This window comes from Acanthochromis polyacanthus, chromosome 17 (assembly GCF_021347895.1).
Source record: "Acanthochromis polyacanthus isolate Apoly-LR-REF ecotype Palm Island chromosome 17, KAUST_Apoly_ChrSc, whole genome shotgun sequence".
Lineage (NCBI taxonomy): Eukaryota > Metazoa > Chordata > Actinopteri > Pomacentridae > Acanthochromis > Acanthochromis polyacanthus.
The window spans coordinates 3,225,714-3,242,170 of record NC_067129.1 but is presented as its reverse complement, the minus strand read 5'-3'; the positions used below and the strand labels follow the sequence as shown (position 1 = coordinate 3,242,170).

The window sequence follows — 16,457 nt, the reverse complement described above, 5'->3', positions numbered from 1 at the left end:
GCATAACACACCTGCTGCTGTGAGCTTTATACATGTATTAATGTTTTTATTATATATTTATAGATTCTTGAAATGTATTTTATATCCATATTTAACCATGATGAATAATGTAGAACATGATTTTATGATTGTTATTAATGGATGGAGGGACAGGTTGATATACAGTATATGATGTAGTTACACAGTGCGGCCTCCTGACAGTGTGGGGGCAGTAAAGAGTCACTGAGCCGTTTGACAAACTGCACAACAGCTAAAAGAAGACGAAGTGAGCGAAACTCAAACAAAGCTGCTGGCGTTTACTGTGCAGAGTTTCATTTAACCGCGTGTTTATCGGTTTTTCTTGCTTAAATAGTGAACAAAATATATTCAACGTAACTGCTGCGTTAGTGTGTAGTTAACTGCAGCAGCTACATAACGCGAATTTAGCATTAGCTGTAGTTAAGCAGCACTTTACGACAGCGAGGCTAGCAATGAGTGCTAGCCAGGTTATAGCTTCAAAAACCGGCAGGACGAAAGCTTTGGTCGGCCGGAGACAGGAGCACCGAGCCTTCAGAGCCTCCAACAAGGTGCTGGCCGAGAGGAATCCGGCGGTGGTGGCGGTGGGAGCCTGGGTGGAAGGAGGACAACACTTCCTGGAGCACCCGACTGTGAGTTTGGCATTTAATGCTAATGAGCTAAGCTAGCTGTGAGTGTTGCCAGGCTGCTGACAGACCGTTACTGGCTGCAGGGTGGAGGAGGCTTTACTGACTTTAATGGTGACTCTTGTGTTTGAGTTTTTCTCCTTTTTGTCTGCAGTAACATTTTATTAATATCCACAATTCGAGACCCTCTTGTATTAGCAAATATGAGTGCAATCAGTGCAGTATGTGGATGAATAATTATCTGTATGTGTTGAAGTGATGGCCAGATTCACCACAGGAGGGCTAACACCTGTCTCATTTATTTTTCTTTAATCTACATGATTGAGCCTGTGTTTTAGTCATATTGTTTATTTTTATGCTGCTTTTGGGACCAAGATACGCACTTATTAGAACAATACTGTACTGTAAAAATAAACTTCTCTGTGTCCTCTGCTACACAAACTATATAACACTGACGTGTTATTTCAAGAGCCCTCTAATCAAACCTACAATAGTTTGGCTTCCATGTCTAGAACCCTCCAGAACCAGTCCTGATCCAGGCCTAGAACCTGATCCAGGTCTAGAATCCTTCAGGAACAAATCCTGATCCTGCTGCTGCATGTTTTAGTAGGACTTTGCTGTAGAAGATGTTCCACCATCAGCTGTTTAGATGTTTCTCCATGCTGAATGCATCTCCAACATCTTGCTCCTCTGGTCACTGTTGCTGAGCCATGCTGTGTTTATTTTATTGATGTTTTATTATTGGTTTTATTGATCCAGCAGGTTGGATTTTCCTCTTGGTCTCTGTTTTTTGTTTATTTGTGAGAGTTTGTCTCTTTGTGGTCCTTTGTGTGATTGAAGCAAACTATCTCATTTTGGTGATTTAAAAAAAAAAAAAGAACTATGTAGAATAAATAGATTTTGATCGACAATCATGGTTTTATGATTGAATTAAAATTACTAACAAAGAGAGATCTTTCTCTGATTCTTTCTGTTTTCAGTTTTTAGCTGATAATTGTGTCGGTTTAAACCTAAAGATTTGGATAGACTTTAGTATTTTATTCATGCTGGTTCTATGTGGCTGTCCCGGTTCTGTGTGGTTCTGTTTGTTCTGCATCCTTTAGTGTTTCTGGTCCATCTAAAGGTCTGGATGGCCTCTAATGTTTTATATATTTTTTTATTGCCGTAGGTTGCTGCTTATAAGGCAACACATACATCATGTTGGTGATATCAGCTGGTGTATTTGTGAGTCTCTAAAATGTAGGATATCTTCCACAATGATTTTGTTGAGTCTGTTAGACCCTAGAGATCCAAAACTCCCTGTTAGACATAAAAGTGTTATTTTATATTAATGTAGATATAGAAAACTAGGAAAGTAAACAACTTAATTTCTTCATTTGACAAGCTAGTAAACTTTTGACAGCTTCTTTGTGGAACTTACTTAAATGATTTGGATAAATGCTGCAGCTCTAATCACAGATATAGAGCAAATAGAATTCTATGTTCCATGAATAAATCATCTCTGAAACCCTGTAAAGAATCAGTGAGTCTTTTGCTGTTGTCAGCGTCTGAATTGAGTTCTCAGTTCAAAATCGTGTTTCTAATGAAGCCTCATAAAATCAGGAAATATCTGGAATTAACTTGGTGGCAAAACAATAATAAGTTAATTTTTCAAAGTGTTTATGAAGTCCTGGGGCTTTTTAACAGAGGAAGATCAGAGCTGATTCTCCACAGATCTCCTGATTTTTTTAAACTTTATTCATTTGCTGTAAGTTTCATTTTGGGATCTAAATTTACAGATATCTTCATCATAATTTCTTCATTTTGTCCCACTCATGTGAACTGTGATGCAGCGTTTATCTCAACTCATAGCTCTCAGGTGAAGGTTTAAAAAACAGTTCTTGCCGACTGATGTGAGTTTAGAGTCCATATTTTTCCTGCAGCTTTCAAAAACTGTCTTCTCATGTCTTCTTTTAGGCTCTTGCTTTGCTAACGGAGGAGCTCCAGGCAGAGAAGAGGAGGGAGAATGAAGAAAGCCTCAGACGATTTCAGGATGAAGTCCGCCACCGTGTGGCACAGCGAGCTCGAGTCGTCAAGAAAAGACAGCAGCCTCTCACAGATCCAGTGGTAAAGATCACTTTATTTTAGCTGATAGCAAACATCAATGAGAAAAATGAAGGGAGGAGACAGAATGTTTCACCAACATTATATGTCAGTTGTTCTTTTTTCTTTAATAATTTACTTTCAGAAATAAATGTAAAACCTTTTCCATTATTTTCCACTGCTGTGTATTGCTTGTTTTGTCTAAAATAGTTTATATATGCATTTTGTAATGCATGTATAAAACATACAGAAGCACCAACTGCATGTAGCCACCGCTAAACTTAGTCACATTCAACACACGGAACGTGAAGCATGGCTGAGCCTCTGGTTAGTCATGCTGTCTGATCGACCTCCTCATTGAAAAACTGTGTGCTTTTGTCCAGGTGACACCTGACAGCAGCTCCCCACAACAACATTATCAGGCGTGGACTCACCGAGTGTCTGCTGGTGAGACGCTGAAGTCTGCCAGAGCTGCTGCACAGAACAGAGTGAGGGAGAGGAGCTCTCAGGAGGTGAGAGGACGGTAGAGAAGAAGCAAACACCTGAAGCTTCAGCTGCTCGGGTTTTATTTACAGGTTTTGTTTGAAAGTTGGTTAAAGATATAAAGTCATGGAAAAAACTGTTGGACCACCCTTGTTTTTGATGCCTGGTGCCACTAAAGGTTCATTTGTTTGGATAAATATAATAAGAACAAAAATATCTGATAAGAGTTTAATTTCAGAGCTGGTATCAGACATTTTCCATGTTTTTCTTGATAACCAAAATCCTTTCAGTTCTTCCATCAGTAGCTGTGGCATTGTTCTGCTAAAAACAGCTTTTATGATTCCATGTTTTCTTTTCTGTCTGTTTTAGTTCCATGATCCACACAGGACTTAGTACTGATCCATATCCACTGTTTCTGATGTCTCTTCATGCTCTCTACCAGCTTCTGATCACAGCAGCCCATTCCTGTTGCACTAATTCTAACTGATCTGCTTTGTTTTTGGGCTTGTGGTTCTTTATTTAGCGTTTGATGATTTTCCACAGGTTTTCAGTTGGATTTAGATCTGATGATTGAGCAGCCGAGGCATGGTTCCAGTGTTCTGGTTCTCCATCCAGACTTTAACTGACCTGTTGGAAAATCCAGTCATTGGAGGCAGGAAAGAGTTTTCCAGCTGATGGAAGAAGACTGTTTTCAGGAGTAGTCCTGTGCAAAAGCACTGTTTTTGGCAGCGCAATGGTGGAAGACCTTCATTGATTTACTATCAAGAAAACCATGGAAAACATCTAGATATCAGCTCTTTAATTAAACTCTTCGTAGCTATTTTTGTTGTTATCATTATATTTGTCCGGACAAATGTACCTTTAGTTTTCCCAGGCATTAAAATGAACAAGAAATTGAAGAAAACAAGGGTGCTCTGATCATTTTTTCCCTGACTGTATCTGAATCGACGTCACAAAATGCACCAGATGGCCACAGAGTGTTCAGACAGATACTTTAGTGTACAAATCGGTTACTTGTCAGCTTTGTTCTAGGCCCCTTAGATCAGATAAAGGGAAAGTTCACAGTGTGCACAGAGCTGTGATTGTGAAACAAGCCTTTTCCAAATATCAGTATCCACCCTAAGGCCTGAACACGAACTTACCCCTCTTACCACAGTGGGGAATTCATGAGGCCTCAAAATGGTGGAAAAAGACCAAGAAAGCAGAAAATCACTGAGATTGCTCATCAGACCTGAAGGTGATGTACTCTGCATTATGTCATTGCCATGGTAACGCCCACAACGGGGTCATCAGCCATTAACAATGGTCAGAAGTGGGTCAAGTGGCAGATACAACTTAAAGAGTTCACTTCCATTTACGAGGTTAACCTGAATTACCTTCGAGAAGTTCGGCTGCAGTAGAGGTTTCTGACAGGTCTGTGCTAGTTTAAAAGCCTCCAAAGTCATCCAGAAGTCAGCATTTTAGACCGCTTTCTGAGTCTGCAGCACAGCTCTCATCCTGCTGCTCTGTGTAAAGCGATGTTTGTCCGTTGTATAGATTCTGAACAGATTCACATGCATTCTCTAGTAACTAAACACTGAAGTACTCCACTGCAAACTGACACTTCAAGCTAATAACTACTATTGAAAACAAGACAAATTTCCGTGATTATATACCTAAGAAACAACCTAATCCTGGAATTAGTTTTAAGTGAATTTAGACCTGTGTTTCATTCCCAGTTTGATCGCTTCCTGTCCGTTACATCTTTATACATTCAGCAAATTCACAAAATCAGAAAAGACATGAACGTCGGTAAATCCTTTGACTAGCAGTGCAAACAACCCTACAAACTTGCGATAAATAACGACAAAAAGAAACACCCTAATGTTGGCGCCGACATATAAACGTCGGAGCAGATTTCATCCCTAATCCATGCAGGAAAAACACGCCAATTAGGAAAGTCTGCGGATATGCAAACTCACAGAAATAGCTCATAGCAGCATCCAGAAGTCCGAGTCAGAGCCCTCATGCACTGGTTGATCTAACAGTGAGCATAAACAGGACCTCCCTGCAGCTTCGTCTGACCTCTCTAATGTTCTTGTGGCTAAATGGAAAGAAACTGAAGCCAGGTTGTAACGTCCGGGGCTACTTTTCCAGAAGAGTAGACGCTCTTATACCTGCTTCTGGTTTTGTTTTGATGTACTGATCAGACACATATGTCTGTAGTTTTTGGTTCAGAAGTTCATCGTGATGTAGGTGAATTATAAACGGTGTTGTTGTTGCATCATTTGTCCACCAGAGGGCAGTTTAACTGGACAATGTCCTACTCGGTTCTCATCTTAATGACAATATTCCTTTAAAAATGCTTTAATGAATTGAATTAGGAAAGAAATACCAGCCAATTTGTTTTTTATTAGATGTCTTTATTATCAGAATTGGTGGTTCTGCTTCCTTCAGAAGCAGCTTAATTTAGTCCTTATTGTCTCCATGGATGATCAAAGTCTGTCCGGAGATGATTTTAGTTCTTCTGCAGACCATAGTGTTGTCTCTAATATGTCCTGCATCGTCTCCGTTTCCTGTGGTGTTTGTTTTCGATGCAGCCAGAATGATTGCCCTGTTCCCCCCGTGTGACTAATAAAATAATGTGACTGTGATTAATGTGAAGTATTATTTATTTCCACGCTTTTCCAGCCGAGCGGAGGCATGAGGCAGGTCAGACTCAGACTGGCCGCCTGTCGGATGATCCCACGCGAGGAAACGACTTCAGAGCTTCCTGGAGGCAGATGGAACGTCTCTCCTGCCAGACATGTGAGCGTCTGTCGTCTCACGTTTCTTCCTCTTTTTAAAACACATGCTTCCTACGATTCCTGCACTATAATTAAGAACATTTCCCTCTGCGCCCATCAGAAAGCTGAATCTCATGAGGAAGGTCTGGAAGAGGAAGAGGAGGAGGAGGAGGAGGGAGACGATCCTCTGTTCTCCAGTCAGCATGAATGTCCTCTTGTTCAGCAGAAGGTGACTGCAGCTGTGTGCCACGTTTATTGTTTTCTGATTTCAAGGGTTTTCTTTATAAATTCACCTTAAAACATGAAGACATTTATTGATATTCCATAAACAGATATTCCCACAGTCATGTCAGCTGCTGCCAATGCAGATAGTTTTCATTTTATTGCAGTTATTCTTGGTGACACGTAGGGACGCAACAAATAAGAACAAATTGTCTGCATATGAACGCAAAGTGCATTCAGATGAAAACATAATTTATTTGTCCTTTAAGATGCCTCAAATAAACTCAGTTAAACACGCAGACTTCATACTGTACACATTTCCATGGAAGATAAACATTTAGAAATCATATTAAACAAGAGAAAACTGTCATTTTAGGGGGAACTCCGGACTTATTTGGTGGTTTGAAAAATATTTTCAAACATTCTTTTCCCCTAGTTTTTTTTTTTTTCTTTTTTTTTAGATTTGGTCTCAGGACAAGAACATTTACACAACTACCGCATCAATATTTTGGATTATTTGATATTTGGGATGTAAAATGTCCTCCAATTCTGAAACGACCCTTAAATGTTCCTCTTCTGTCATTTGGATTTTTATAGCTGAATATGTCGACTTTTTGAACACTTCACCAAACCTGCTCAGTTGTATTATTTCCTATAGATAAGTCCTGATAAGTCCTCAGCGGTGGATTTGTAGTAGAATCCCAATCACGTGATGGTCAGCAGGCAGCTGATGTAGTGTTCACTTGTTGTCATGGTTACAGTGACACCGTGCCGCTATCTAACAGCGACACAGAAATCTTTTAACAAATCCGTGGATCCAGACTATAAGCTGCATCACTGTCAAAATCTTATCACTTGGTGTTTAGCTCTAATTCAGACCTTTACTTCAGTATCTAAAGTAAGAATCTGATATTCAGACGTTTGACTGATTTATTTGTGATAATTACCTTTTAGGAACGTTAATAGGCAGTTTTATTCTGCAGTGATGGTAGATGGGAAACCTGATGAGCTCAGAGTGAGAGAACCTCTTGTGAAAAGGATTTGTGGTGGGAAGGAAGTGTTTCTGCAGTCGCACTGTTTGCTTGCACCGGTTTGAAGCGCGCGCCTGCACACTGTCGGACTCTGGATGGATGTATTTTGTGTAAATGTTTTAATACATTGGTGTTTTATATAATATGTTGTTGTTAGGATCTAACCACTAGGGTCGCTGGGAGTAAAAAAAAAAAAGCCACATGTAGTTGGTTTAGGTAAAACAATTTACTGCTTAGTGACAGATTCAATATAAAAGTGATCCAGCAAGAAAAACAAGACTGGTGGGTGCTGCTAAATCAAAGAACAAGATTAAACTGAATAAAGGCTAGCAGAGTTTCTAATCTAGCTACACACAAACAAAACAACTAAACTGCTGAGCCAAACCGAAACACAATAGCAGCACCCACCGCAAACAACAGAAACTAATACAGACGAGTGAATAGTGTACAGGACTACCCGAATAAAACTGGTGCCGCAAAGCACACATCTCCAACAAAACACAGGACACTAATCAAGTAGCTTCTCACCAAAGCTAGCGGACTGCTAACAGGAGCTGCAGTCTTCATCAAGACGGGCAGCAACCATCACTCCTGTGTGCTAATGCTACATTGTGTTAGCTAATGGTGCTGAAAGGCTCATTGATGATTAGAAAACCCTTATGCAGTTATGTTAGCACGTGGATAAAAGTGTGAGTTTTCATGGAAAATATTAAACAAGAGAACGATCATATTCAGAAATGTAGTGCACTTTAATAACCCTTCCTGTTTATTTTGTTCTTCTAATAGCTTTCATACAATCATTTCAGACCTGTAAAGAACTAATTACGAGCAGGTCAGCACTTAACATAGCAGCATCGTTCTCGAAGCTATTAAAAAAAAAAAGACCTAATCCATTTGTTAAAAACAGATGATGGTGAATTTTAACAATCTAAAGTGACTCAGGCCTCAAACTTTTGAACAGAAGTGTAGATAAAATAAAAAAGTATCAATGTCTACATTTAATCTTTCATAATATATATCTCAATGTCTCCTCACAGTTTATATTTGTATTTAAAATATTGATCAAATTCACCTTCACCCTGTCAGAACTGTGCACTTTAAATTAAGTGCTTCCCTTTAAATAGATTCTACAGACATTCATAGGTAGCGGCGATATAAACATGTAGTCGTCATCCAGGCCTCCAGAAATCCATGCAGCAGTAATGAGTTCATATTTCTAAATGGACCCAGTCATCAGGTCCCACTGGTAAATGAACCTGCTAATGTATGCGTGTTTGTTTACAGTAAATACAGTGTTCAGCGATGCCGCATTATTAACTTTGGGCTCAGCAGACTATAATAATTCAACAGAGCAGATGTCCTGTGAGTCATTCAGATTTAGAGGCCAAAACCTTCAAATGATGAACCTCACGTAGAGAATGTAAAGACTAAATGTAAAGTTTAACCTTTATGATCATGATATTCTCCTCAAACAGCTCAGAGTGTAATTATAACTGTAAACTGGGACAGAGTTACGTTATACCGGTTTTACAGTAAGAGGTGAGATGTTTCACTGCAGCACATGATGGTTATGATCATGACATGTAGGAGGTTAATGATAAATTTATCCATTTAACTTCCCTCTAACATGTGGTGATTCACTGCATGTTCATCCAGCTAACAGGAAACAACAGTTTATATCCGTCCTCCTGTGACTACTTAGACACCTTGATGCAGATTTAGACGTAGTTTTTGTCAGGAAATGAGGCAGAATTGGGTTTATCATCAAGGTTGTGCTGTGAATACTTACACGGTCAGTTCTTTTAGCTGCTTCAGATTACTTTGCAGGCAGAAACCCAACCATGACCTCAGTCTTCATCTTTACTGTCCATAAACTGCAGATAAACGATCACGCTGTTTCTGTATTTTCCAACAAATATCCCATGAAAAGCCAAAATAACTGATGCTTTCTGACTTTCTTACCCTGATTGTTGCATTTAGCCCCGAATCATTTGGTCCTTTTGAAAACATATAAATTTAAAGCTCACAAATGAATGGTTATAGTTCTAATTTCTAATGGAGGCTGAATAATTTCCTGAAACTGTGGAATCACAGGAGTGCCATAATAAAAACTAAATCTGTTAAAAAAATAAATGTGTAAATATAAAGAGGACTTCATAAATGAATTAAAAAAATAAATCTGTTAAAAAATAAATGTGTGAATATAAAGAGGAATTTATAAATTAATTTTAAAAAAATCTTTATAAAAATGTGTGTAAATATAAAGAGGAATTTATAAATGGATTAAAAAATAAATCTGTTAAAAAATAAATGTGTAAATATAAAGAGGAATTTATAAATTAATTAAAAAATAAATCTGTTAAAAAATAAATGTGTAAATATAAAGAGGAATTTATAAATTAATTAAAAAATAAATCTGTTAAAAAATAAATGTGTAAATATAAAGAGGAATTTATAAATGAATTAAAAAATAAATCTGTTTAAAAAATAAATGTGTAAATATAAAGAGGAATTTATAAATGAATTAAAAAATAAATCTGTTTAAAAAATAAATGTGTAACTATAAAGAGGAATTTATAAATGAATTAAAAAATAAATCTGTTTAAAAATAAATGTGTAACTATAAAGAGGAATTTAAAAATCAATTAAAAAATAAATCTGTTTAAAAATAAATGTGTAACTATAAAGAGGAATTTAAAAATGAATTAAAAATAAATGTTAAAAAAATAAATGTGTAAATATAAAGAGGAATATATAAATGAATTAAAAAATAAATCTGTTTAAAAATAAATGTGTAAATATAAAGAGGAATTTATAAATGAATTTAAAAAAATAAATCTGTTTAAAAATAAATGTGTAAATATAAAGAGGAATTTATAAATGAATTAAAAAATAAATCTGTTAAAAATAAGGGAATAAATATGTAAATATATAAAATCTATAAATAAATGGAAAAAATGTGGAAATATAAAGGTAAATTTTGTCTTTGCTTTAACCTTTTCCCTTATCTTTTATTATGGCACTCCTGTGACTCCATATACAACAAATAGTCACCTCTGTGTGTTTTTTTTCTTCGCAAACATTACTCATACGGTAACAAACAATAAGACGGATGTGTTGGTGAGTATTTACAGCAGCAAGACTCAAACGTACCTGCAGTGTGTTCATCGTAATAAAGGTAGAAGCAGTGGTGTGTTTTTAATTGTGTTTTTGTGCAAAGATGAAGCTCTGCTGCACAGAGAACAAGACAGATGTTTTAAATATGCAGGAAACGCTGGATACTGGAGCTCATTTGTTTGCGAAGTTGTCATTAAAATAGAATATCAACAGAGTTCTCCTTAATCTTTTGTATTCATACAGAGGAAAACTTGCAGATGGAGTACAATTCTTTATCTTAAAGTATCATCATTACTGAGGTCTAATTAACATGGTAGTTTGTTTTTTCTCATGCTAAGTTATAGATTTGTGTTATTGATTGAATTTGTTCTGTTGGCAGCTTGTTAGATATTATTTACTGATTAGAGCTCAGTCTAACTTTATTTTCTACCGTCTCTGTTCTATCTGCTTCTATATTTCAGATAATTGGACACGCTTCATGGAGTCCTGACAGATTACATCCTGATCCAGTTGTTAAATCCAATCTCTGCGGCGTCCCTCGTGTTCTGTGGCCTCTGAACGAGCAAGAAGAAGTGAAAAGACAGGTAGACTTCAGATGTAGCGTGTGCACGAAGCTGTGACTTCACTTGTTCCAATCCTGTCAGACCAACGGCTCACAGATCGAACATCTGTCTCTGCAGCGTCAGTCTCAGTTCCTGAAGCACCGCCGCCTCGCCATGAGCAACGAGAGAGAGCGAGTGAAGGAGAACAAGCAGCACAGGAAGCACCTGAAGAGGACGGCGAGGTGACGAAGCTGAAACTCTTCATCGTGTTGAAGTGATTCTAGGCCCAAAGTCTGTCTGTACAGTGTCAAACCGTGGTTTTATTTCTTACACTACCGTTCAAAATTTAGGGTTTTTGAGCAACTTTATCTAATATAGAGCAACTTTGACTAATATAGGGCAACTCTAGCTAATATAGAACAACTCTAATATAGAGCAACTTTATCTAATATAGAGCAACTTTAATATAGAGCAACTTTATCTAATATAGAGCAACTTTATCTAATATAGAGCAACTTTAATATAGAGCAACTTTATCTAATATAGAGCAACTTTATCTAATACAGAGCAACTTTATCTAATATAGAGCAACTTTAACTAATATAGGGCAACTCTAGCTAATATAGAGCAACTCTAGCTAATATAGAACAACTCTAATATAGAGCAACTTTATCTAATATAGAGCAACTTTATCTAATATAGAGCAACTTTAATATAGAACAACTTTATCTAATATAGAGCAACTTTATCTAATATAGGGCAACTCTAGCTAATATAGAACAACTCTAATATAGAGCAACTTTATCTAATATAGAGCAACTTTATCTAATATAGAGCAACTCTAATATAGAGCAACTTTATCTAATATAGAGCAACTTTATCTAATATAGAGCAACTTTAATATAGAGCAACTTTATCTAATATAGAGCAACTTTAACTAATATAGGGCAACTCTAGCTAATATAGAGCAACTCTAGCTAATATAGAACAACTCTAATATAGAGCAACTTTAATATAGAGCAACTTTATCTAATATAGAGCAACTTTATCTAATATAGAGCAACTTTAACTAATATAGCGCAACTCTAGCTAATATAGAGCAACTCTAATATAGAGCAACTTTATCTAATATAGAGCAACTTTATCTAATATAGAGCAACTTTAACTAATATAGCGCAACTCTAGCTAATATAGAGCAACTCTAATATAGAACAACTTTAACTAATATAGAGCAACTTTAATATAGAGCAACTTTAATATAGAGCAACTTTATCTAATATAGAGCAACTTTAACTAATATAGAGCAACTTTAACTCCTTTAGTGCAATGTCAACTAATATACAACAACTTTAACTAATGTAGATCAACTTTGATTCATTTTAGAGCAACTTTAACTAATATAGAGCAACTTTAATATAGAGCAACTTTATCTAATATAGAGCAACTTTAACTAATATAGAGCAACTTTAACTCCTTTAGTGCAATGTCAACTAATATACAACAACTTTAACTAATGTAGAGCAACTTTGATTCATTTTAGAGCAACTTTAACTAATATAGAGCAACTTTAACTAATATAGAGCAACTTTAATTCATGTGCACTACTGTTCAAAAGTTTGGGTCACTTAGAAATGTCCTTATTTTTGAAAGAAAAGCATTTTTTTCAATGAAGACAACATTAAATGAATAATAAATGCAGTTCAGACATAGTTAATGTGGTAAATGACTATTGTATCTGTAAACAGCTGATTTTTAATGGAATATCTCCACAGGGGTACAGAGGAACATTTCCAGCAACCATCACTCCTGTGTTCTAATGCTACATTGTGTTAGCTAATGGTGCTGAAAGGCTCATTGATGATTAGAAAACCCTTGTGCAGTTATGTTAGAACATGGATAAAAGTGGGAGTTTTCATGGAAAACATGGAACTGTGTGGATGACCCCAAACTTTGACTGGTAGTGTATAAATATATACATATAAAGAGAGCGACAGCTGCTCATTCACTGGTACTATTAGTGAGAAGACCTCAGTGACAATCTCTTCCTAAATGTTCCTGTCTGCACTGAAGGCTCAAAGCTGAGAAAGAACAGATCCGTCTGGAGGAGGAGAGGAGGCTGGAGAGAGATCGGCAGCTTGCAGAGGCCAGACAGAAGCTGGAGGAGAGAGAGCTGCTGATCCTGGAGAGACTGAAGCTGGAGGAGGAGGAGAGAGCTGTGGAGCTGCAGAGGAGAAGAAAACAGGAGAAAGGCAAAGTAGCTGCAAGGTAATCAGTGGAGGTTTGGTTCTGAAAGCTGATTTTGCACATAGAAGTCTGTTTAAAGGTCTTGAGGAAAATTCTGCATCGGTATTGCTGGAGCGTACAAGTAATTTTCAGGGAAGGTACAAGCTCAGTGGATGCATTTGAACTCCAAAAATTGTACTTTTAAAAACTGCTCTAACGAATACTCACTCTGTCTGAATACTGTGTGTTCCCTTACGTGAATAAAGACATTTCCACCAGAAAATGCACAGTTTGATGCACCAAAAATCACTAGAATGCCAGAAATTAAGTTCTTAATGTTAGAAGTCTCCTACAGGACGACACCCAGACTCCTGATTTATACATCACTCCTAATCTTCAAGTGAAATCTACACCTGCGCTCCAGACAGAGTGTGCTATCCATCTATTCATTCTCTATACACCGCTTTATCCTCATGAGGGTCATGGGGGGTGCTGGAGTCTATCCCAGCTGACTCCTGGACAGGTCACCAGTCTGTCACAGGGCTACATATACAGACACACAATCACACTCACATTCACACCTACGGACAATTTAGAGTAACCAATTAACCTCAGCGTGTTTTTGGACTGTGGGAGGAAGCCGGAGTAGAAATGCACAGGGAGAACATGCAAACTCCATGCAGAAAGATCCCAGACCCACCCCGGGATTCGAACCAGGGATCTTCTTTCTGAGCAGCCGGTGCTTTAACCACATTCTGTAAAAAAATCTGAATAAAATTGCCCCTCCTTGATGCAACCAGAAAATTATTAGCAAACTTGCAGTTACGTAACAGAAATTCTGAGAATTTTGACATGAACTGCGTTGAACTGCAGGCAGTGTTTACTCAAAGCAGACAAGTGTGGAAGCAAACAAAATGAATAATCAAATAAATCCAACTGCTTTTGGTCATTTTTTTCTAATCTATAGCTTTATAACTGCTGCAGGAACTGAAATCACACAGAAACTGGATGGATTTCAGAGCGTTAAGGTGTCCATTGTGTGTGTGTGTGTGTGTGATGTGGAAAGTCCAGTTTAGAGGTTATTCATCCGCTGATTGGACCTGTGAGCGTTTTAAAATGCAGAGCTCATGACTGTTCCACTTGTTAATAGTGCTGACAGTGAACCAGTTCAGGACAGTTTATTGCAGCTAATTGGTTGTATACTCCTCCCCAGAAACTATTGTTTGTATTGTTGATTGTTGAGCGGAAAAGAGGTTGAAGAGAACTGCCAAGACAAAACACACACACACACACAAAAAACAACCCACTAAGATGCTGTTTCACATGAGACTAATATCACAGAACCTCTGTGTTTGTGAAAATATGTGGTCGGTAATTAGTGGAACATCTACCTCACAGTTTGTGAACATTGCATAGAATAAAGATCACAGATAGTGTTACAGAACACTAGACGTCCCCAGGTAATACTAGTCCTGTGCAGGTAGGGTTTAAGTGTCTTAGTGAAGCTGAATCTGTCCTGATGAAGAGGCTGACTGTGAATCTCTGCAGGTTCATCGAGGCTCTGAGGGCTCGGATGAAGGAGCGACTCTCTCAGGCGAAGCTGGACCTTCCTCCTCTCTGCTGCTGCGCTTCTTCTTTCTGGGATTCCCACCCTGACACCTGCGCCAACAACTGTGTCTTCCACAACAACCCCAAAGGTAAAAACCCAGCCTCGCATCCTGCTGAGCTGCAGTGGGACAGTACAGACTAATATCAATCTCTTCCACAGCTTATGCCCAGGCGCTGCATTCAGCGATGGGGAGTTTGGACCGACAGTGAAGGAAGCAGGTGAGCTGCAGAGGAAGCTACCTGATAGAACGGACATGCTGGGAAACAGTGTAAGGTATTAAACCGAGAATCAGACGAGAAGATCCGTTTGTGTCTGTCCTGGAGATGTTTAGCTTCCAGACTGAAATGTTTTAGCGCACACTCAATGGGATGGGAATATTTTAAGAAACCTGACGTTAAATCCCCATTATGTATACGTGCTACCAGGAGAACCAAATGTAGCTTCTCTTGTGAAATACCTCGGCTGCACAGTTTAGTACAGATGTTGATGATGTGTCCTCATGATGCTGGTGTTTTGGCCTCTTATTCCATCAATTTCACTTTAGATCTGTGATTAAATGTGTGACATTCCCTTCAGTCCTAGCTGATCTTTGTGTATAGTATTGATTAACCTTCTACTTTATACCTGCTAAACATCAGCTGTGCCTTCACTACAGCCTCACAGAGCCTCCAGCATGCCTCTACATGCTCGGTCTTGTTCTACTTTGTGTAAAGAACGACCCCTACAGCACTGTTTGGCCTTTTTTTATTCTCTATATTTACTGTTTTATACAACCTCACATGAACTGCTGTGTTTATTTATTGATAATTAAGGACTTTGTGTGTTAGTTTCCTCTGTACATGTAACTAGGAGAATGAATTTTAAGCCATCAGGTGTAAATATAAATGTGCCTTACTGCTGTCGGTCATGGTGATCTGTTTCAGGACTGTTTGACAAAAATAATAAATTAAGAGACAAAGATTCTGTCATCTTTTTAATGAAACAATGAGAGTGTGAAAGGCTGTGATCCTCCTGCTGGTGTGATCTGTTCTGTTATTATGAGGCTGTGTGATCTCTCATCCGCTCTTTTCTTCCTGTGTTTGCTCATTTTAAATGGACTGCTGATACGACGGGCGTCTGCTAATTTAGATTTGTGATCAGTTATTAGTTGCTCAGCTGAACAATTTTACTGTTAAATCCATTCCATTTACTCAAGTCTAAATATTTCATCTAATTGTTTTTTCATTCCACAGCAGGATATTTGCAGCTGTGTTGTCAGAATGTGACCTCTAATCAATCAGGTAACTGATCAAACTGTTTACTGTAACATAAGTTGCTGTAGTTTCATAAATTATCCCAACACGTGGACAGAATTTTCAGTATTTAAGTATTTCTGAGAATATTGCAATTTTGAGGCCTTCAGTCAGAATCAGGAATACTTCATTGATCCCTGCTTATGTTACACTTCCTCCCAGTCAAATTCTTAGAAATTTAAGCAGTACAGAAATATAAAGATAAACACGAGTATGTCCAAGAAAAATAACCATAGGTAGAAAAGTATAAAGAAAAAATGTAAAATGTGTAATAAATAATGATGGAGTAAATTTATTTGTGTTATTACACAGTGTGTTAACTTAAAAAGTATAGATAAAATGAGGTAACTGCTTGCATGTGAAATATAATGGATCATACTTTTCTTTATTTAAATGTGTTCATTCAGTGTCACTGTAGTAGGAGACGTGGTGAGTCAGGCCGCCTCAAAC

At 37.6% G+C, this 16,457-nt stretch overlaps 1 protein-coding gene across 1 annotated transcript; it reads left to right on the top strand.

Moving 5' to 3' along the window:
* Window positions 1–235: 235 nt before the first annotated feature.
* Window positions 236–15,675, top strand: ccdc15 (coiled-coil domain containing 15). Its single transcript, XM_022194346.2, has 10 exons — window positions 236–647; window positions 2,598–2,747; window positions 3,107–3,235; window positions 5,877–5,993; window positions 6,093–6,200; window positions 10,803–10,925; window positions 11,022–11,125; window positions 12,954–13,148; window positions 14,655–14,803; window positions 14,875–15,675. The coding sequence occupies exons 1-10, from the start codon at window positions 471–473 to the stop codon at window positions 14,922–14,924; spliced, it is 1,302 nt and encodes a 433-aa protein (XP_022050038.2). The 5' UTR covers window positions 236–470; the 3' UTR covers window positions 14,925–15,675.
* The last annotated feature ends 782 nt before the right edge of the window (window positions 15,676–16,457 follow it).